General features: G+C 42.6%; 1 protein-coding gene across 1 annotated transcript; it reads right to left on the bottom strand.

Moving 5' to 3' along the window:
• Window positions 1-257: 257 nt before the first annotated feature.
• On the bottom strand, window positions 258-19,825 carry nup107 (nucleoporin 107). The gene is made up of 27 exons (XM_083757525.1): window positions 19,742-19,825; window positions 16,191-16,276; window positions 15,479-15,574; window positions 14,442-14,533; window positions 14,217-14,349; window positions 13,541-13,644; window positions 13,227-13,342; window positions 13,055-13,103; window positions 12,688-12,759; window positions 12,346-12,434; window positions 11,542-11,617; window positions 10,654-10,767; window positions 8,902-8,992; window positions 8,673-8,752; window positions 8,032-8,091; window positions 7,690-7,835; window positions 7,493-7,541; window positions 6,943-7,012; window positions 6,361-6,476; window positions 5,284-5,473; window positions 4,315-4,418; window positions 4,033-4,135; window positions 2,666-2,826; window positions 1,832-1,957; window positions 1,562-1,675; window positions 1,216-1,383; window positions 258-406 (listed from the first exon to the last, which is right to left on the bottom strand). Exons 1-27 carry the CDS (start codon window positions 19,747-19,749, stop codon window positions 299-301), a joined length of 2,721 nt encoding a protein of 906 aa, XP_083613651.1. The 5' UTR covers window positions 19,750-19,825; the 3' UTR covers window positions 258-298.
• Window positions 19,826-21,417: the final 1,592 nt, after the last annotated feature.

The following is a 21,417-nucleotide window of genomic DNA, read 5'->3' as shown; positions in this document are numbered from 1 at the left end:
ACTATATTAAATGTTTGGTGGGCTAATTGGGTGAAAGTAAACTTCAACAAATCGCAGAAAAAAAATATTTGGTTTGGGCATAACTCAACTGTAAAAAAAACAACAACTGAAATGTACAGAAACATATTTTATTTTTTATAATTCAATACAAAACACAAGTATGGACAAATAATTCTTCTTCAGGAATCCAAAAGCTGAGTCAGCCAACAATAGAAAATGAAACAAACACTGTTACTCTGTGTGTATGTCTGTGTGTGTGTGTGTGTGTGTGTGTGTGTGTGATCCCAGGACTATCTGATTATGGTTGTAACTGGTATCCCAGTGCGTCCAGTCCACTGTCCAAGAGCAGCAGGGACGAATCTCGGAACCTCTGAAGGAACCGACTCAGTTCCTCTTTAGAAAACACCTGGAGAGACATATATTCGCAAACTTTAGTTACTAGTTGATTATTATTACAGATATACATTAATTAATCACTTCAGCCCTATATATATATATATATATATACATATACACACATTTCGGCCATTTGAAAATAGACAAGCTCACAAAGAGTCATGATGCGATGCATTGTGAGCTTGTAGATCTGCCATTTTCAAAAGATTTTGACACATTTGAAAACTTGTGAAATGGGACATTCTGCATAATGAGTACTTTTACTTTTGGTACTTCAAGTACATTTTGATGACAATACTTTTGTACTTTTACCCAAGTACATTTTGAATTCTGCACTTTTACTTTACAGAGTAATTCTAAATTGCAGTATTGATACTTTTACTTTTACTCAGGCCATTTAGGCCTGACGTCGAAATTAAAAAAAATTCTTCTAAATCATGACAGTTTTCTGAAAAACCTCATGTTTCTATATCAGTGGTTCTCAATATTTCATGTCAAGGACGCCCAGAATGATCTGTATTTGGCTGCGGACCCCATCTGAAAATATGTTGTTCCAGGGACCCCCCCAGAAGCAAAGATTTGAGTTAAAAACTGAAAGAACATATAGGCAAAGATTTGCACCACATTTTCACGATTAAAAAAAAATAGCAGACCTACAAGCTCATAGCGTGGCACTCGGTGCCGCACTATGAGCGTGTAGATCTGCTATTTTTCAACAGCTAAAGCATAACATGATGCTTAAAACACCAGAAGGGGTTTTGAGTACTTTTTACACCACTGACAACAACAACAACAGGCAGCCAGTGACGCCAGACCCACCTCGTATAGCCTGTGCTGGTCGGAGGCGATGATGTCAGCGAGGCGCAGCGCCTCCTGCTGTTGGTTGGAGCGCTGCAGCACGTTCAACAGCAACACGCTCAGCCTGGGGAGACATAGGGAGCGCAGCATCGCCATCTGGTGGCTGCGCTCAACGTCCTCCAACGCATCCTGAGAGGACACATTAAAAGGAGAATTCAGTGATTCCGCCCCCAGAAACAAGATGTGCACATGCACACGCTCTACAGTGGGGGGGGGGGGGGGGGGGACACACACAACAGGCCAACAGCACGTGCACCAAGGCCCGCCCCCCCACTCGACCATCCATCCTCCATCAACAAACACTGACCTGTCTGTTGTCGACCATCCATCCTCCATCAACAAACAGCAGAACGTTGTAGATTCTTTCTTTAACGTCGACAGTCAAAGCTTCGACGCCCGCCTCCCACCTGGCATAATCACTCTGCGCGCGTGCGCACACGCACACACACACACACACACACACACACACACACACACACACACACACACACACACACACGTAATATTAATGTATCTGCATAGGGTTGTGTTCCATCTTTTTTTTTGCTGTGAAAAAAGATAAGAATAACGTTGATACCTGGTATTCCTTCTCTCTCATCTCATTGGCTACTCTCTCAGTGAACTTGGCCTGTGGGGCAGGGTCTGGCTTCTGAGGGGCGGAGTTACTGTGGCTGAACCAATCATTAAACGCCTCATGGGCTTCCTGTTAAGAGATTAAATACATATTAAGTACAGTGTGTGTGTATTAGGAAAACATGAAAAAACATTATTGAATATTGCGATATGACTCGTCTTGATAAGAAAACAAATATTCATTCTACCGATGAAAAGAGCATGAAAAGCCTACTGTACGCACATAAAAATAAGAAAAATGGATTACTGTGTATTTCCATAATTCCAACATGGTTTTACTGAGAAACCCCCCCCCGCACCTAGCTGTTATAAACCACCAACAATACCGTTTGCACTGTTCCCCTTAAAACAATTTCTTCTAACCCAAACAAAAAACATCCTTTATAAATGGATTGTTATGTACATATATAGCTTTTGTGATATGCACAGTATATTGTGAATGTTGATTCACAATACACTTTCGATATACAGGTGTTGTGTAGCGGTAGCCCTAATATGTATATCGTTGGCATTAGTCAGAAACCTCTTATTTCCATATTGTAACCTTTTGTGTATTTTCGTAAATGAATGCCCTACGTGATCATACTAGTCACATGAAAGCATCAAAAGTAGCAGCTTGTAGATCTGCTACTTGTGCCGTTTTTGAATTCAAATTCTGAAACGTAACAGTTTTGGACATAATATGAGGTTTCCACCCAACATAGACAATATTACATCTTAATCTATATGCAATGCGTCTAGATAGAGAATGATAGGTCGATGTTAGGTGATGCCTGACCAGGTAAGCTCTGATGCACAGGTGCTCTCTGACGGCGTTCTCGTCCTCGGCAGGAAGAGGCGTGTCCTGGCTAAGACCCTCCCACTGACGATAAATCTCCCTCATAGAATCTTCGGGCAGCTTGGAGAACACGGCCTTCACCGCATCCAGTTTCTGAACAGCTACAGACAACAGACAGACAGACAGACATGGTCACAGTGACATCCAGTTTCTGAACAGCTACAGACAACAGACAGACAGACATGGTCACAGTGACATCCAGTTTCTGAACAGCTACAGACAACAGACAGACAGACATGGTCAAAGTGACATCTAGTTTCTGAACAGCTACAGACAACAGACAGACAGACATGGTCACAGTGACATCTCATTTCTGAAGAGCTGAAAAAAGGCAGAGACAGGTAGAAGAGAAAGCAAAGTCGAACCCTACAGTTGGGTCCAGTTCCAGTCATTTCAGAAAAAAAGAAAAAGGGGGGTAAAATGTGCATAAAAGAACAGAATGATGTTAAATGCCCAATGCGAGGGGTGGCAATTGCCAACTACGGGGCCCCCAGGTGATGGCCCTGTCCAGTGTAACGTTGAATTACAGAGACAAAAACATCAGGACAGGCCCAGGCCGTAGCGTAACGGTCTGGGCACCGGACTGGTGATCCAGTCGCGGTGTGCCGCGGGTTCGACTCCCGGACCCGACACGGCCTTTGTCGCATGTCATCCCCCCATCTCTCTCCCGTTTCCTGTCAGCCTACTATCTGTCCCTTAAAAAATCAATAAAAGGCGTAAGCCGCAAAAAAATATCTTAAAAAAAAAAAAAAAAAAAAAAACATCAGGACAAAGTGAAACAAGGTGAATTGAAAAGAATAGTCATTGCCTCGTTTTATAATGGGACATAAATGCAGAAAATAGAGCAAGGGCCGACCAGCGTACTCCTGTGCAGTCTAATTATGTTTTTAACCCATTCAGGACGGGAACCCCTTTTGGTGTTTTAAGCATTATGTTATACTAAAAATAACAGATCTACAAGCTCATATGAGCTTGTAGATCTGCTATTTTTGAAAAATCGTTAAAATGTGGCGCAAATCTTTGAATATATATTGTTTCAGAGCGAACGTTTTTAACTAAAATCTTTGCTTCTGTGGGTCCCTGGAACAACATATTTTCAGTTGGGGGTCGGCGGCCAATTACATAACATTTGTGGGGTTCTTGACATGAAATAGTTTGAGAACCACTGACATAGAAACACAGTTTGTTCAGAAAACTGTCTGATTTAGAAGCCTTTTAAAAAAAGAAATCAGCCACAGGACTGGCTATGGGAGTCTTTTCTTCTGTAACAGCAGACAGACAAGTACAGTAGACAGAGAGAAAGGTACCCAAGAACTTCCTCATGATGGCATTGGACTGCTTGAGAGCTTCTGCTCGGTGGGCGGGGTCAAACAGCAGCCAATCAATGACGTCAATCTTCTTCTGGTCCTCCTATCATCAGAGAACACAACAAAAAGGGAATTCACACATGCAGTATGTGTGTGTGCTGTACCAGTGTAGTATTAGTAGCAGCGTCCAGAGTGTGTGTGTGTGTGTGCCGGTGTGGTAGCAGTGTCAGAGTGTGTGTGCTTGTGTGTGGTAGCAGTGTCAGAGTGTGTGTGTGTGTATACCTCTGTGGTGGCAGTATCCAGGGTGTTGTGGTGCGTGAACTCGGTGCAGTCTCTGTCTTTAACCGTCTCCACCACCAGCTTGGTGATCGCTGCTACATCTAGACCTACGCACACGCACACTTAATGTCAGGCATGTGACCTCAAAATGTTTAAACATTTGCTTTTTCTGACATCTATCTGATGTATCTTAAGTGGCAGATGCCATTTATTCAAACACGGCTTTTTTTCTTTCTTTTTCTTTAGCTAAGCACAGTTTTCACTACTAGCAACGATCAAAGAGTCTAGGAGTTTGAATCCTCCGCGGTGCATCTGGTCTCGAATGCTGAATGATTGCCATGGATGTGTATTGTGTAACAAGGAGAGCGAGCCGAATAACCAGTGCACATGCTCTGAGCTGCAGTCCCCTCCGAATTATTCTTTCTTTCTTTCTCGACCTCTACCAGTGGTAGTTGGATATAGTAAGATCAGATTACGGTAAGAAAAGCACTGGTCCGGAATTAAACTTTAACTGCCACGTACAGAAGCTGTACTGTGAACACGGCGAATGAATATAAGGAGGTGTGAATCTTGATTGGTCTCATGATTCGATTTCGACAATGCATTTGTTTCTGCCAATGGATACTTTTCATCAGTAAATATAAACCAGTCATATAGACATATTATGAACTCCTTCAAAACATCTCAACATGAAATTACATTTAGTTAACTAAAATAAATAAACGTATAGGCTTAGACTACCTACTGTGAGACTGATGCTCAGTCTTCAAAAACAAAAGCATCACAGACAGATCAATGCAATGTTTCCTCCAGAAGTAATTGGATATCAACGTTCATAGGCTATAATCAATGATGTCACTGCAACATCAGTATCAGTGTAATCGTGCATTGAAGAATTAATTATTTCCCACACCTCTAATGGATATAAAACCAAACGTGAATTAGCTTCAGGTGACTGATCAATAGTTTTACCAGAATCATTCGCCAGCTGCAGACACCTCTTCCTCTGTTCCGACTGGCTAATGGTCTCCAGGAAGTTGGCATACTGTACGGTCGCCGTGCCGACGGGAAGTTGGCTGACGTAGCTGGCGATGAGTTCCCACTGGTGTTCTTTGATCAAGACGCCGATGTAGGTCTGCAGTATTTCCACACACACGTCCTCCTGTACAGAGAAACATACATCAACACGCCGATGTAGGTCTGCAGTATGTCCACACACAATAATGCCGACACCAAAAGGGGTTCCCGCCCAAAATGGGTTAAGCCATTAAAACCGGGAAAGCAGATGCGTCATTTTAGCTATCTATATATCTGCAGTATGTATATCTGACTATATCTACATCTACCCACCACCCAAAAATGTTCCTAAATTAACTTTATGGGATCTCAAACTTTACCCTATCTGTACCCTCATTTAGAACTCCAGGATCTATTAACATATAGGATGTTCTGATGAATTGAAAAAGGTGGACCCTGTTGTAAACAAGTGCAATGCTTTATCAGTGTGTCGTCCACAGTAACAGTAACAGTCTTTTGATTGATATGCCAATATATATGACACGCAGCCCTATACACATTCACAATATGCCGAAATCTCCACGCCCCCTGCGTACTATATCAGTGGTTCCCAAAGTGGGTTCCACTTTGGGAACCACTGATTTAGGTAGTTCCAGGGGGTCCCCAGCTAAATGATAAGTTTCACACCACAGAGAATGTGGAATGTTAGGGTCCATTTGGTACTCTCTCAGAGTTCAATTTGTACACTCTCAGAGTTAAATTAACATTGATTTTACAATATAAATTGCGGTCTCAGAGATAGAAATACCATTCCGTAGACTAATGCACGTCAAACTGGGGGTCCTTGAAATTAAACGGGTTCAGAATCAAAATCTTCTCTTATGGGGGTCCCTGGCATGTCTCTTCAAATGGGGTCGGCGGGCTAATTAGTGTCAATTTGGGGGTCCTTGACATAAAAAGGGTTGGGAACCACTGTACTGTATGAACATAGAACTATGTACTGTGTGTAGTGTTGTGTATGTGTGCATGTACTTTTAGTGCCATGCCCAGAGAGCGGTAGAACAACACCAGGTGAGACATGAAGCGCAGCAGGTGAGATGGGAGGGGCTTGGGACCTGTCAGCCAAACACCCAAGTCCTCCAGAAGACCTGAGAAAGAGACACAAGACCATTCATTGCTTAAACACATGAACCCGGGAATACCCATTCTGAAGGGAACATTAGCCGAAATAGAAGATCTACAAGCTCTCCGAGGCATCATGTGGGCTTGTAGATCAGCCGTTTCCGGGCAAAGAGGTTTGGTGTAGGAGGGTTTAAGTGGGTAACCGTCTGAAAATACACATTAGCATGGATCCAACACTACGCTACACCATGACAGTTCTGTCAATCAAACATGTCTATGAAATGTATGAAAAGTTGAATCTGCAACTAAATGTTATACAATATGTAGTGGGGGTGCCTGCTTCATCTTCATTCGTTATAGTGTGTATGTGACGTGTCTGGTAAATAACGGATAATCAGTTATTCCATGTGAAAGCACCTAAAACTATGTGACCAAAATATGATGGGGAAACAAGTCAGGGGTTAAATGGACTGTAAAGGTCATAGGTCATACCGTCCAGGTCTCCTAGTATGACAGCCTTCTGGATCACATGATAATGTTCTCTGGTCTCTTCCAACACCCTCTGAAACACAAACACTACAAATTAAAATCCAGAGACACATTGTGATAATGCTATTAATCCATCACCAACCCATAGAGAACAAATAGTCCAGCAAAACTTGACTATTTTATGCATGAAACCAATCAACATGTCACGTGTACGATAATAAAACCTCTTGAATCAAGCTGGTCTCAATTTCATGCAATATAAAAAGGGGCACTCTTATCATACATCAACATACATCACATTCCGTGCTCAACCAATCAAATCGTCACAATTGGCATTCCGGCCAATCACTTTTGGCGTCTTCACTTTTCTGCCCTCACTTTTATTTTCAATATGTACTTTGCTCAGCCAACCGAATCATCGCTATGGGGTGATCAGCCAATCATCAGCCAATGTTTGTGTTCACACAAAACCCGAAAGCTGGGCGTAGGAGGGGCTGGCGCCCCTCAAAACATAATGTCCCTAATATACTGTAGATTTGTACGTGAGCTCTACCTTAGACTCTGTTGCTTGGAGCTCTTCAAACACTTTCTCCATAGTCCAGCTGACAAGAGAAAGACGATTCAGAGGTACAGACAATTGAAATAACATTCAGCAAAAAGAATACTACTTCTGGTACTGTAAGATCATTTAGGTAATTTAAAAATGTGTTTGTTTGTGATGTGTGTGTGTTGGGTGTTTGTATGCATTACTTGGCTTCCAGATACTCTCGTGGCAGTGTGTCAATGTCCTGGTGGGCCATGCCTGATGACATCACTTCCTGTTCCACCAGCGAGTCGACCATCACTTTGAAGTACGCCCAAACACAATCCTCCCATGACTCACACACTGGCAACAACTGAAAAGACACACACACACAGTAATTACTGTACAATTACGTTACATTGTGGCAGCTATATTAATGTTACAGGACAGCAGATGCTCTATCAAATTGAGAACATATTGAGGCACTGAGGCAGAGATGGATGGAAAAAAACAAGGACATTTAGAAATGGACAGGAAAACATTTTATGATTCTGTGCAGGTTAACGTACCGGCCTGCTGTTTCCACTGAGGACGGCATAGATTGCTCTCTCATATCTGTTTAACTGCTCCTGAAAGACACAATACATAAACAACACACACACACACACACACACACACACACACACACACACACACACACACACACACACACACACACACACACACACACACACACACACACACACACACACACACACACACACACACACACACACACACACACACACACACACACACACACACACACACACACACACACACACACACACACACACACACACACACACACACACACACACACACACACACACACACAGGATGGCCATTTTGGAATCTTATAAAATAATAATTTTACTGCAATGTCTGAGGAAACATAATGAACATTTTTACCCGTACATTGAAGAATAAAGAACCCTTAAACCTTGTGATGCATTAGTATTCTGGTAAGTAGCAAATAGAAGATGCAAATGCAAATATGCCAGTCAACAACATTTGTCTCATACAGTACATTTAAGCTACCTTTCCTATGCCGAGTTTGTAGATCTATTTTACATGGAATGGTGGCCAATATGACATACCCAGAACAGGGACACTAGGATTGAAGTGGTTGTTGTAGTATTAGTACTATTTTGTGTGTATAAATAAATACCTCTTCAGCCATTCTCCAACAACAGCTTTTCCAGATTCCTCTATTTGGGTTTCCTTCAACCGGCAGCAGCTCCACAGAGCCTGATGAAATACCATTATTAGAAGCAATTCTAATCAAAAACGAAATAAATAAATAATTACAAGGCAAAGAAAAAGATGTGATGCTTGGCGTCACGTTAGCAGTCGAGGTTGCCATGACGATAACCGTGTGGTTGTCATAGTAACGGTACCTGAGTTGATGTTTGGGTCATGGTAAAGCTTCCATCCCTCCAGAGTCGCTGCTCTCCAGGCCTGACCACAACGTTTACATAGCCTCTGAGCCTAGACAGACACACACACACAAATGACACAATGCAAGTTTGCTTGTTACTTGCGCAAGCAGAGCGCTCTTAAAACGCTCTTAGCGCAAGTACTGTAATCGGCTGGGTAATGTCGGTGTTGTCTGTGGGATGCACACGCAGATCAGTGGAAACAACTGTCGGACATGCGGTCGAACATGCGCTGCTCCCGTGCTTGCGGTTATGGTTAGGTTAGGGTTTGAGGTAGGTTGTTGTTTTTTTGTTTTTTTAATATTTTTTATCCCAAGATTTTGTAACTTATTTTTCACCCCTGTGTCAATTATCTAATGTGATCCTGGGCTCTACACACCTCCCGCCAACCTAGTCCCCATATATGGGGGACATGGGGAGAGCAACGGACTTGAACTCATGCTTCCTTCATGCCTGAGTGTCCATGTTGCTCCTTTACACCTGACAGGGGGGAGGTTGTCGTTCTAATGACAGTCGGACCAATAGTATGTCAGAACTAAAGCCTGTGCCCGTTGTCCGTCGGCCAATCAGGGACCACCATTATTGATGACATAACTAAGGTACGTTTGGTGATTGGCTGGGCATGTATGTATGCATGTCTGGGTAAGAATGGTGGTCCCCTTTTGGCTGTTGATGGTGACATAACCAAGGTACGTTTTAAGGTTGGTATAAGGTCAATAACGGGTCTAAAGGATTTAGAGCAGTTGTAATAGACATTAGTTAGTAGCAGTACTTGTTCGCTCTGCTTACGCACAAGTAGGCAATGTATGGCCTACTTGTGTGCAAGGCGCAAGTTGGAACCTCGACAGAGTGCATTTCTTGTTCATTATAGAATGAAAATGATGTTATGTCTTTTTCATATATAGTATTTATGCATTTGCTTATAATCTAAACTTTCCTTTAATAAAGATCTACGTTTTTCTCAAACAGATTAGAAAATGTTGCACATTTGGACAAGCCATCGGTCAAATCATTGGTAACTGGTGGTCTAGGAGTACTAGGACTCTCTGGATCACACCCAAACATCTGGCATCAGTCAGCAAAAAGATAACCATTTCTTCAGGGCAACATACTGATCATTCCCTTTTCACGGTTTATGGATAATGCCGAGCTTATCTATAAACTACTGAGTTTCACATACGTAAGTTCGTCAGAAACTAATTTGGGTCCAGCTCCGAAGGTAGTACAAAAGTTCCAACTGAGAACTCGGAAATGATACTTTTAACAAAACCAAACCTAAAATAGCGAGATAACGTGTCAGTGTTGCATTATGAACAATATAATGTACAACAATGGTTCCCAAAGAGGGGTCCGGGGACCCGTAGAGGTCCTTGAGGGAGTTTCAGGGGGTCCCCAGCAAAATGATAGTTAGGAACCAAATGGACCCTTATGGGTCTTTAACTCAGAGTGCACAAATGGAACCAAATGGACAATTCAGGTCAAAGTGGGGGTCCTTGAAAAGAAAATGGTTGTAAAATCACTGCTAGAACCGTGAAAATCTTCTCTTTTGGCATACATTTTCAAATGGGGGGTCCGCGGGCTAATGAGTGTCAGTTTGGGGGTCCTTGACATGAATACGTTTGGGAACCACTGATGTACACAAAAACAAAACATGACAGAACTCCACTGGTTCTGGAAGGTTCATAGAGTAGGTGGAAAGGAGATGATACATACCTGTTCTATCATTCCAGCTCTGATGAGGGTGAACAGGTTCTTCAGGAGTCTGTTTTCGTCTTCTCTGTCCAGGTCCACCAGAGGGCGCTGCTGTCTCACTGGAGCATCTGGGTCCTACCACAGAGACAAAGACAGGTACAGAGAGAGAGAGACAGGTATAGAAAGACAAGACAGGGACAGGCAGAGAGGGATAAGTAGAGAGAGAGAGACAGGTAGAGCAGTGGTTTCCCAACCTGTGGGCTGGGGCCCAAAGGTGGGCTCCCCAAAAATTTGCCAAAGCCCTACAATTCTAATCATAATATAGCGTTAATATTAAAAATCACACCTGTGTGAAGTGAGGGGTGCTCTTATCATCGTACATCATCATGACATAACATGTCCATTAAGGATTTGCTCAGACACATATGACGTAAATTCTCCTTTCATTGTCAATGGCAAACGTGACACGAGTTAGGACAAAAAGCTGTATTAAAAAACTATGCAAAAAAAAAGGAGGAGAAAAAAAAGGAACTTAAAACTACTACACTGCGTTAGTTCTATTGATCAGAGCCAGAACACAATCGATTTTATCATTAAAATAAACTCTGGGCCCAGGCCGTAGCGTAACGGTCTGGGCACCGGACTGGTAATCCAGTCGCAGTGTGCCGCGGGTTCGACTCCCGGACCCGACACGGCCTTTACTGCATGTCATCCCCCCATCTCTCTCCCGTTTCCTGTCAGCCTACTGTCTGTCCCTTCAAAAATCAATAAAAGGCGTAAGCCGCAAAAAAATATCTTTAAAAAAAACAAAAAAACTCTGAATGCTCTGAAAATGCACGCGGTCCACCCGTCCGACCCGTCTTTTAAGCGGTCAGATGGGTGGACCAGAAGGACCAGCGGGGCTCTCACCAGTTCAGTGACCAGGGCTGCAGTGACTCCAGCACTTCCTGATCTTCTCATCTTCAAAGCATGGAGGGTGTTCTCCCTGCAACACACACACACACACACACACAACTCAGGTGGAAGAGCACATCACTGCATCATGTCTGGCTGACTGACATCTCACGGTGGATGTCTTCTCACCACCTCAAGCTGAACCCAGCCTTTTTTTTGTTGTCGATATGTTCATTGACAACCCAGACTCTTCTTCCCAGCTAAGTCTCCTGCCCCACACAGGATCTAACCATTTTCCTACGCCTCTCCAAATGATACAGAATGCCGCAGCACGCTTGGTGTTCAACCAGCCAATATTTTCATGTGCGGTTACTGCCTGCACAGAGTACAATACACTGATGTTGGCCAAGCAACCAATTAAAAGGCATGGCACCCGCATATCTCAAAGTCTGTCAACCATAGACCCCACCTTAGCCCGAAGCACTTGTCCGAGGCTCGACGACCTTGCAGGCTTACGCAAAGGCTACAAATGTAATTTAGATGGCATGTTGTGTAGACAGATGCCATGACATTATGGATCTGGCATCCTATAGTGTTTATAGTTTCAATGTACGGATATTCTACTGTTAGACTGATGACAGGTTCTTGGTTTACTTATGATCCTAGATGACTTCTATTTCTATGCATTCGATGTATTACCTTGTGTTGTTCTTGCTTACTGTAAGTCGCTCTGGATGAATGCCTAAATTGTAAATTAATGTTGTAAATGTTGCACCACAATGTACTCCACGACGCAGACTGAGACAGACGGGTACTGACCAGTAGACATTCTTGGCGTAGTATTCGATGTTGTCCGCAAAGTCTCCAATCTGATCTCTGGCAATGCTCTCCAACCAATCAACGACCAGCTAGAAACAAACGGGAGGACCAATGTGTCAACCAATGAATAACAAAATGGAAAGAAGTGTAAACCAGCTGATTTTGTTCATCAAGATGGCGGTCCCTTGACATCCAATTAACAAATTACAGTGCAACACAGACCCTCACAATATGGCATCTAGACCACCAGTACATTAGAACTTGATCCAAAACAGGGCTACAAAAGGTTTTACTTATTACTTATTCTGAATAAGAATAAGTGTGTGTGTGTGTGTGTGTTACCTGGCTCTGTCTGACGACTGCATCCCGTTGGAACAGCTGATCCACAACTAACTTCTCACTCTCACAGGGGACCTGCCCAGTACACACACAAAGAGATGTTTCATCAACCCATTCTGACCTGAGATCATATTCTAAAAATGTCTTTTGTCGATTTAAAAAAAATAGCAGACCTACAAGCTCGTAGCGCGCCAGTGGCGCGCTATGAGCTTGTAGATCTGCTATTTTTCAATAGCTAAAGCATGACATAATGCTAACACCAAAAGGGGTTCCCGCCCAAAATGGGTTAAGGATGTGGAAATTCCAAAATATATTAACACACTTTATGGGATTGTGTGTGTGTGTGTGTGTGTGTGTGTCTCTCTCTTACAGACAGGTCCATCATGATGTCATCTCCGATCTCTGACTGAACACGATCCCTGGAGACAAACGGAAAGATGTTGGTTCCCATGGGAACTGAAACACTTTATTTCCACATCATATCGATGTACAGACAAGAGAGACAGGTAGAGAGACAGACAGGGAGGCAGAGAGACAAGTACCTGTACAGTGAGTTGATCAGTCTCCAAGTGTTGTGTTCCTGCTGTAGAATCCATTTAACCCCCGCTGTCTTACTGAGCTGACCGGACCTCAGAACCACATGCTCCAGAGTAGCTACCTACACACCCACACACACACACACACACACACACACACACACACAAAGCCCTTCAGAATGAGATCAACTAAGTATAGGGTCTAAGTGGTTAAGAAATGTAGACTCTTGTGAATTAATCCACGATCATTTGCCCCACCATTCAGTTAAAATATTGGTTACATAAGTTTTGTTTTTATAGGAAGTTCTTGAATGTTGCACCTTGTCCTGGCAGAGGTCCTGGTAGTCCTCCAACAGATCAAATACAGCAGAAGATGAAAACTTCACAAAGGAAGCAAGGAATTCTGGGAAAAGACTAGCCGCAGCTAAAGGAGAGAAGAGAGGAGAGGAGATATTAGTCTCCCAAGAACCAGTGTGGTAGAACAATTGGATGCAACGTCCAGGTTTGGACCACAGGCTGTGAAGAGTAGAGAGTCCCAAACAACTGAATTAGATTTTGTAAACTAAAAGGTTTTATTTGTCACATGGAGTACCACCTCCTTAAACACAAGCGAACGTTTGCAAATACAATACATCTGTGGTAGCTCTACAGGCTGTGGAAATTGTATTTGTTACTTACAGCGTGTCGTTTAGTTCAGAGGTCCAGGGACCCCAGTGGTCCTTAAGGGAATTCCAGGGGGTCCCAGTCCCCGCACAACATGTGTAAATATAGCATCAAAATATATTTAACAACTTTAACCCTATATACATCAGCTATTTGAAAACAGCCGGTCCACAAGCTTGTAGATCTATATCTGTAGATATTTGAATCGGCAGATGTTTCCACCAACATACATACGCCCCTGGCGCAAAATACTGTCAGATAGGGGTCCGCAGGCAAATACAATTTGGGGGTCGTTGACATGAAAATGTCTGAGAACCGCTGGTTTCAGTTTACCGGCCTCTCCTGGGTCGTCATCCTTCAGAAGGGCGGAGTTGAGGTTGCCGACGTCATCAGTGAAGCTGGCATCAACCAACCCAGATAGAGGGGACGGGTAAAGACTGGCTGTCCAATCACTGTCATCTAGAAGCTACACAAACCGTACACAGATTAATATACTGATAACTGTCAGGGTGTGTGTGTGTGTGTGTGTGTGTGTGTGTGTGAGTGAGAGAGAGTTACCATGCTAGCTCCTGGTGTATTCATGAATCTGGGAGTTCTGCCTCCTGTTGCTATAATGGACGACATGTCTGGATTCCTATGCCTGGGGGTGACTGACAGAAATATTGACTTAAGACAGTGTGTGTGTGTGTGCGCCATAGACTGTAAAAAATATGGACAAAGCGTTCCCCGGGTCTAACATGGACGTAAAATGAAGCCTGTTATTCCTGCACTGTAAGTCGCCATCTTTCTAGATCCGTTTGGGCCCAGTTGGCCATTGGCTGACTCCGTTTGGGCCCAGCTGGCCATTGGCTGCCCAGACAACGAGGCAGGACTTCCCCCCTTCTTCTCCGTTGGTTTTTATTTTGACTCGAGTGGGTGGGGACTCCCGATCATAGACTGTAACGGTAGCCACGCCCATCAGAACATACGCGACTTTATGGTCATTTATTTTATAAATGGGACCATAATTTTCCAAAAAGAATATTATGACATTAGAAATGAGACTTTAAATTAGTGACTGGAAGCAGAAAGTATTCATGACCATGTTTATTAAGGTAATACAGTCTAGGTGAAGTTGGGCCCAAATACTTCTATGGGTTTTTTTGGGTCCAGTGACAGCGCCACAACAGGCCATTATATGAACTTTCAGGAGTTTCAGGCTTCACAAAATATCTGTCTGACTGCCCCCCTGGTGTGCGCGCGCGTGCCTGCATTACTATACTTGTGAGGGCCAAAAAGAAACAGAGGAGGACTATGTTCCTGGTCCTCACAAGATAAATGGTTGTTTTATGGTTAACAATGATGATTTTTAGAGTTAGCCTTAGAAATATTGTGTTGGGGTCAGGGTTAGGATTAGACATTTACAGCAGGTAGGATTAGTTATGATTTATACTTTGACACGACGACCTCACAGTAGATCTGCTATTTTCGGGTTTAAAGGATTACTAGGGTTAAAAATGGCCCACAAGATGTACAAATTGCCATTATAAAACCGCTGCCTAAAATGTTGATGAACAAAGCAAAATGATCAAAGCAAAATGGTGTGCATGAAATACCAGCTTGTCTGAACAGAGATCCTGGAGTGTTTAGTCTGAGGTTCCGGGCTGGTGTTACTGTGGACAGGCCTGGGCTGAGGTTGTCAGGTGATGGGACTGAACAGCAGGGCTCAGGAAAACAAAATTATGGCTAAGTTTAAATCCTTCTGCTGGCTAAATGCTACTACAGGGGAAACAATTCAGCTCAAGACCCAAAAGTTACATTTGGTGTCTCCCCGCCGGTGACCCAACCTTAAACAAATACATTATAATATGTATTAACCACTTGTCCTTTTTATATAGTATATATTTACCTGGTATACAGTGAAAATAGCTGATCTACGAGCTCACAACATGTTGCGAATTTGCGATACAACATATTGTGAGCTTGTAGATAAGCTATTTTAATTTTTGTATCTTCTGCAATAGGAATTGTAGGCGTTTTGGGGGATATTTACTTGGGAACCATTGTGGGAAACACTGGGTCGCGATTCGCGAGTAAGAAAAGTAAAACTCCTCATAAAAAGTTCTGAAAATTATTGTATTGTATAGTTTCTCGTTTACCTTCACAACGAGGTATAACTGTAAGGATTGTGAAATCGTGGAATGAGTAACACAGCTCAAAGTTTGCCCAACGCCACGAGTTTCAGAACCTTTTTTCTTAGAAATTGAGTTAATTCTCTCTCTTACTGTGACACAAACACACACACACACACACACAAACTAAGGATACATGCAACTTTTTTGTAGCTGCGTCTGCGAGCTGCTCTTGTGACGTCAGTGTCCCTGGCCACCGGAGACAGCAACACATCTTCTCCCCTAAAGAGAATAAACGCATGATAATATAATATTAACACAACTTGCATTGCAGGTTCATGCCTTAACAGGGTGGACAGAGAGACCAAACACAGTAGTATGGCAGCGGCGGCTCAGGGGTAGAGTGGCCAGATGGTAACCGCAAGGTTGCCAGTTCAAACCTGGGCTCCCCCTGAGTTAGTGTTGAATACTCAAATTGTCCTTTAGCAAGGTTGGTGCCTTGCAGGGTTTCCGTCGCCATGTGTGTGTGAATGGGTGAATGTAATGCACAATCTATGTAAAGCGCCTTGGATAAAGGCGCTATATAAATGCACCATTGACAGTATAGACGCCAACATAACACAAATAATACTTCCATACTACTACATTCATAGCTACCGTAACAATTGATTCTGGCCCTAATGTTCATTTAAAAAGCCAAGTAAAAGTAGTCGATAATACCAATAGGCTCTTTATAATTATAAACTGGACTACAAAAAGGTGCAGTGTCTTACTCCCTGCAAGGCTATCAAGAGCTAGGTTTTCAATATTATGGGTCCTAATGGGACCCATGGGTGGTCGTATATGGGTCCCAGGGAAATTGTATGGTCCCCAATGAAATCTGTAATTTTTTACCAAGTGAATTGTTCATCATAGCCCAACTTCCAACACTAGATTTTTATAGAGTTGCAACACCAACCATTGACAAATTTGACAGCCCACACATCCAAACAGAAAATCCTATCTGATTGTATTAAACAAAGTTAAACTAACTGATAGATATTTTCTGTTATCAGTTTGATAGATATAACTTTGTAAATCTACTAAGGTTGGGTTACTGGCATTGCCTACCATTTCAAAGTCATCTCTAACCAACCTCTTTCTATCTGCAAAGTATTTGTTTCATAAAAATCAATCATAGACATGTTATAATCTACTTTCTGTCAAGACATTCCATACAGGTGTTGGAGCTTGGAAGCACTTGTTTTTAGGAACACAACGTCCTCCTGCAATGTGGGCAAATTCGGAACAGGTCAGTGATTTCCGACGAGCGCCTTCCAAACGCCAACACAGAAAGTAGCTCATAACATGTCTAGTCGTCTACGGTGGATTTTTATGAAACAAACACTTTGCAGATGGAAAGGATATTATTCAAGCTTTCTGTACAGCTGCAATGTTGGTGTTGCAACTCTAGATTCATCAACACATTAAATAATCTAGTGTTGCAAGATGTTCAACTGGCATTTGATCTTATATTCAAGAATGATGAAAATGCATCTGAAAATATTAAACAAAATCCCAAAGCTGACAACTTTATACATAGTTACATAATTAGCACAACAAAATAAGCTCAGAGCCAAAAGGGGACTGACCATACCTCCAAAATCCTGTTAGTCCAAAGCTCCGAACATACATCGCTTCTGCATGCGGTTAGGTTTATGGTTAGGGTTTAGTAAAGTAATGAGGTTAGGTTTAGGGTTAGGGTTTAGTAAAGTAATGAGGTTAGGTTTAGGGATATGGTTAGTAATGCGCAATTCGGATCAACACACCTTCGGAACAATGACCGACTTGACCGTCGAACAAAAGACACGGCACCGAACCAAACACTTACCGTAATTAAAAGGTTTAGCCTTACTGGACATACTGTAGCCTACACATCAACCTGTATCTCACACTCACATCAAGACCATGTGAGTCTCTCTCTCTGTCTCTCCATGTCTTTCTGTCTGTGTCTCTCTCTGTCCCTCTTTCGCTCTCTGTCTCAGCTGTGCCTGTCTCGTCTCTCTAATGTTCATTTCCATTACAACCTTTCTCCCTCGCCGTCTCGCCCACTCTCGCTTCATCTCTAGCCGTCTCTTTCTCGCTCTCACTCCCACACACACACGGACCCACACCCACACAGACAACCCAACATACACACACACAAAGCAACATGCAGCAATATCCTGCCTGCATGGCGGAGAGGAGAAGGAAGAGTTATTTTAAACAGATGTGCAGTTGTCGAGTTGCTTGTCGAGGTATTTCTTGGAAGAAGCACATTTAATGACGATGTCCCTTGTCCTGGAATTCTTATGCTTGATTTCTAACAGCTCTCTAGAACAGAACATAAGCTACATTTTAGGTAAATAACATTAGAAAATGCAATATGACAATGTCAAGTCAAGTTTGAACTTGTCAAGTTCAAACCTATCTTCATATAATTGGTCCTCACTAATGTTCATGATAAAATAGCACCATTCTTTTCCTACTCACTCAGTCTGTGTCTCATATGAGGGCTGTGGGTATTTCAGAAACCCGTACACCAGTGACATCATCGTTAGGCAATATTTTTTCAAACAATATTTAGATTTGTATTATCGTGAGAACGATGGCTTAGTTACAATGACACTGATGAATTTACAGTGTAGTTAGCAGACACATTGTATGTGTTATTGAACACACTGCAAGTGTAGCCTTGGATCAAGACTATCACAGATGTATTTCATAGAGTCTGACTTTTACTTTCGTATCTACAACATCTAGGATAGTCTTGATCCATTTGTAAGTGTACAGTACAATGATACCTTTAATAGTCTACAAGCTCTGGGATTTGAGTCTGAAACTCAACTCATATGATGTGATAGATTAATTTTCTATGCAAACAAGCATTAATTTATGTATGCCTTCTGTCCAGACTGACATAACAGTACAACACTGATAATAAGCATAATAAACAGCCTGCTGTCAAACTTGGTTGATTAACTTTGTCTTTGGGGAATACCATTTTATGTTTCACAAAATCCTCCTTCCACACGGAAGATTATTATTATTTGCAATAATTATTATAATACAGGCTGACAGGTGAGCCAGTTAGCATCAGTCATGCCATCTATGCCAGTGGTTCCCAAGGTGGGGTCCGGGGACCCCCAGGGGTCCTTGAGGGATTTCCGACCAGAGGGTCCCCAGCTAAATGATAGTTCAGAACCAAATGGACCCTTAAGGGTCTAACTAGGGTCCATTTGGTTGCATTTGTACACTCTCAAGAGATAAATCAACATTGATTTTACAATATAAATTGGGGGTCCCAGAGATAGAAGTGCCCTTAAATGGGGGTCCGTAGACTAATGCATGTCAAACTGTGGGTCCTTGAAATGAAAATGGTTGAGAATCACTGCTAGAACCATAATACAAATCTTCTCTTATGGGGGTCCCTGGCATGTATTTTCAAATGGGGGTCCGCTCCGCGGGGCTAGTGTCAATTTGGGGGTCCTTGACATGATAAAGTTTGGGAACCACTGCTGTACCGGCTGACAGGTGAGCCAGTCAGTCGCCAGTTAGCATCAGTCATGCTATCTATGCTATTTGGATAGCACCACTTAGCAGTAGCCATGCATGTGACATGTCTAGCAGACGACGAGCACAAACACCGACCACAGGCACATAGGTTAGGTATAAAACAATTTACAGTTGTTTTTGACAGTGATGATATTAAGTGTTATGTTATGTTACCAGTCCATGTTTGCACGCTGTCTATCTGCGTTCCTTCTCTCCCGCTCCGACAGGATTTCAACAACACATCTGCTTCCGGTCGGTATTAACTTCTTCTTCAAAACATGTGAAAAAGAAAAACGCATCTAGGCGAATTACTGCCGCCCCGCACGCACAGTTCACTTTGGGAATTACATGGGAATCCTATATCAATAGATGTATCTCCCCCTCTCATATTTTAAGTGAGAGAGGTTAAGTTTCTTTTTTACCATTGCTGTCATGGCCATACCTTTGTTGTAGAGTGGTCGGTTGAGCTAACCGTCCGGGCCATAAAAACATAATTTTAACACTTTCTGTAGGCCTACACTTTTTTGAAAAAAATCTTTCTCCTAGTATAATTATAACCTTGTGTCACCAGGCTTTCCACCTCGGAGGAAAGTAGTCACTGATTTGTAGTCATCAGGCAGGAAACCACAAGGCGGAATAAGAAGTACCCATTCATAGTAGGCCTACTGAATCAGCCTTTTGGTTTCCTGCCAGATGACAACATGACGAAAGTTACCATCCGCTGAGGACCGGATCATGAACCCGAAATGGAATGCTGCCCAGGCTAGTATAATTACAGTACCTGATGATCGTGTTTTAGGGGAGGGGGGGGGGAATCACGGCATTTCATCTTTAGGCCAAGTCAAGAAGGAGAGCTGAAGTCCCTGTATCACATCTGGGGTTCAATAGACACTGGTCCAGAACAGACGAGTGGAGATCGTTGCTGCCCTACAAACTAGCAGCATAAAGTGCAGTATTAAGTAATTCATATATTTTTGTCTGTTAAAGGGCAGTTGCAGTGCCATATTTCATTAGGTTGGTCCACAACTTGCATTATCTTGAAATGAGAAAATACACAGCACTTTCTTAGAAAAATGAAAAAATATTCTCATTTTTATTGAGGTAATTCTCTCTAGAAATTTTTGAGGTAACAATTTGCATAGTATCACTTCCATACATTTTGTAATGAACATGAACATACACTATGTCACAATGTCCGACAACAGGGGAAAACATGAAATGTGCTTTGAATTCCCCTCTGGTAGATAAACCAAAAGAACCAGACTGAGGCAGTGAAGCATTTTTTTTTTCTACACTTTTCTCCATTATGGAGATAACCATTATCACACAAACATGTAACAAGTAATCTTGTTATATCTGTCTGGCTAGTTTACTTAAAGGGGTGCACAGAACCAAATACAGTATGCACACACATTCACTGGTAGACAAAGTTACACACAAGGGAAAACTTTTAAATCTCTTGTCAAGTCCTGTCAAAACTGCTGGTGAGTTTGAATATTCAGTGAGGACAAAATAGTCTTTTCTAATACTTTAAAACCTCTGGGACACCCACCACCGTGGACCACCCAGTATAAAAATATAAAAACCATTAAAACTGGCTTATTTTATTTAAAAACAACTCTAGGACACCCACTACCGCAGAGATCTGCTGGCAGAAATGCCTCCGGGTTTGCCGGGCATTTCAACTGGCAAGTTTTCGCTGGTGAGGAAACCAGTGAGGGAGTGTGTCCTCTTCACTGCACTATTGATCCCTGCTGGTCAGCCAATTCAGCCAGGAGGGCATCTCTAGGGCAGTGGTTCCCAAACTTTTTCATGTCAAAGACCCCCAAATTGACACTCGTTAGCCTGTG

The sequence above is a fragment of the Protomyctophum parallelum genome (genome assembly GCF_964188405.1).
Source record: "Protomyctophum parallelum genome assembly, chromosome: 22".
Classification (NCBI taxonomy): Eukaryota; Metazoa; Chordata; class Actinopteri; order Myctophiformes; family Myctophidae; genus Protomyctophum; species Protomyctophum parallelum.
The sequence above is the reverse complement of the archived record's forward strand: the minus strand, read 5'-3'. Positions and strand labels throughout refer to the sequence as shown.

Excerpts from the sequence above, each read along its gene's own strand:
- nup107 (XM_083757525.1), bottom strand. Across the intron at positions 13,343-13,540 it reads AGGACCTCTGCCAGGACAAG|GTAGCTACTCTGGAGCATGT; the intron begins GTGCAACATTCA and ends GTGGGTGTGTAG. Across the intron at positions 10,768-11,541 it reads CAGCCCTGGTCACTGAACTG|GACCCAGATGCTCCAGTGAG; the intron begins GTGAGAGCCCCG and ends TCTCTGTGGTAG.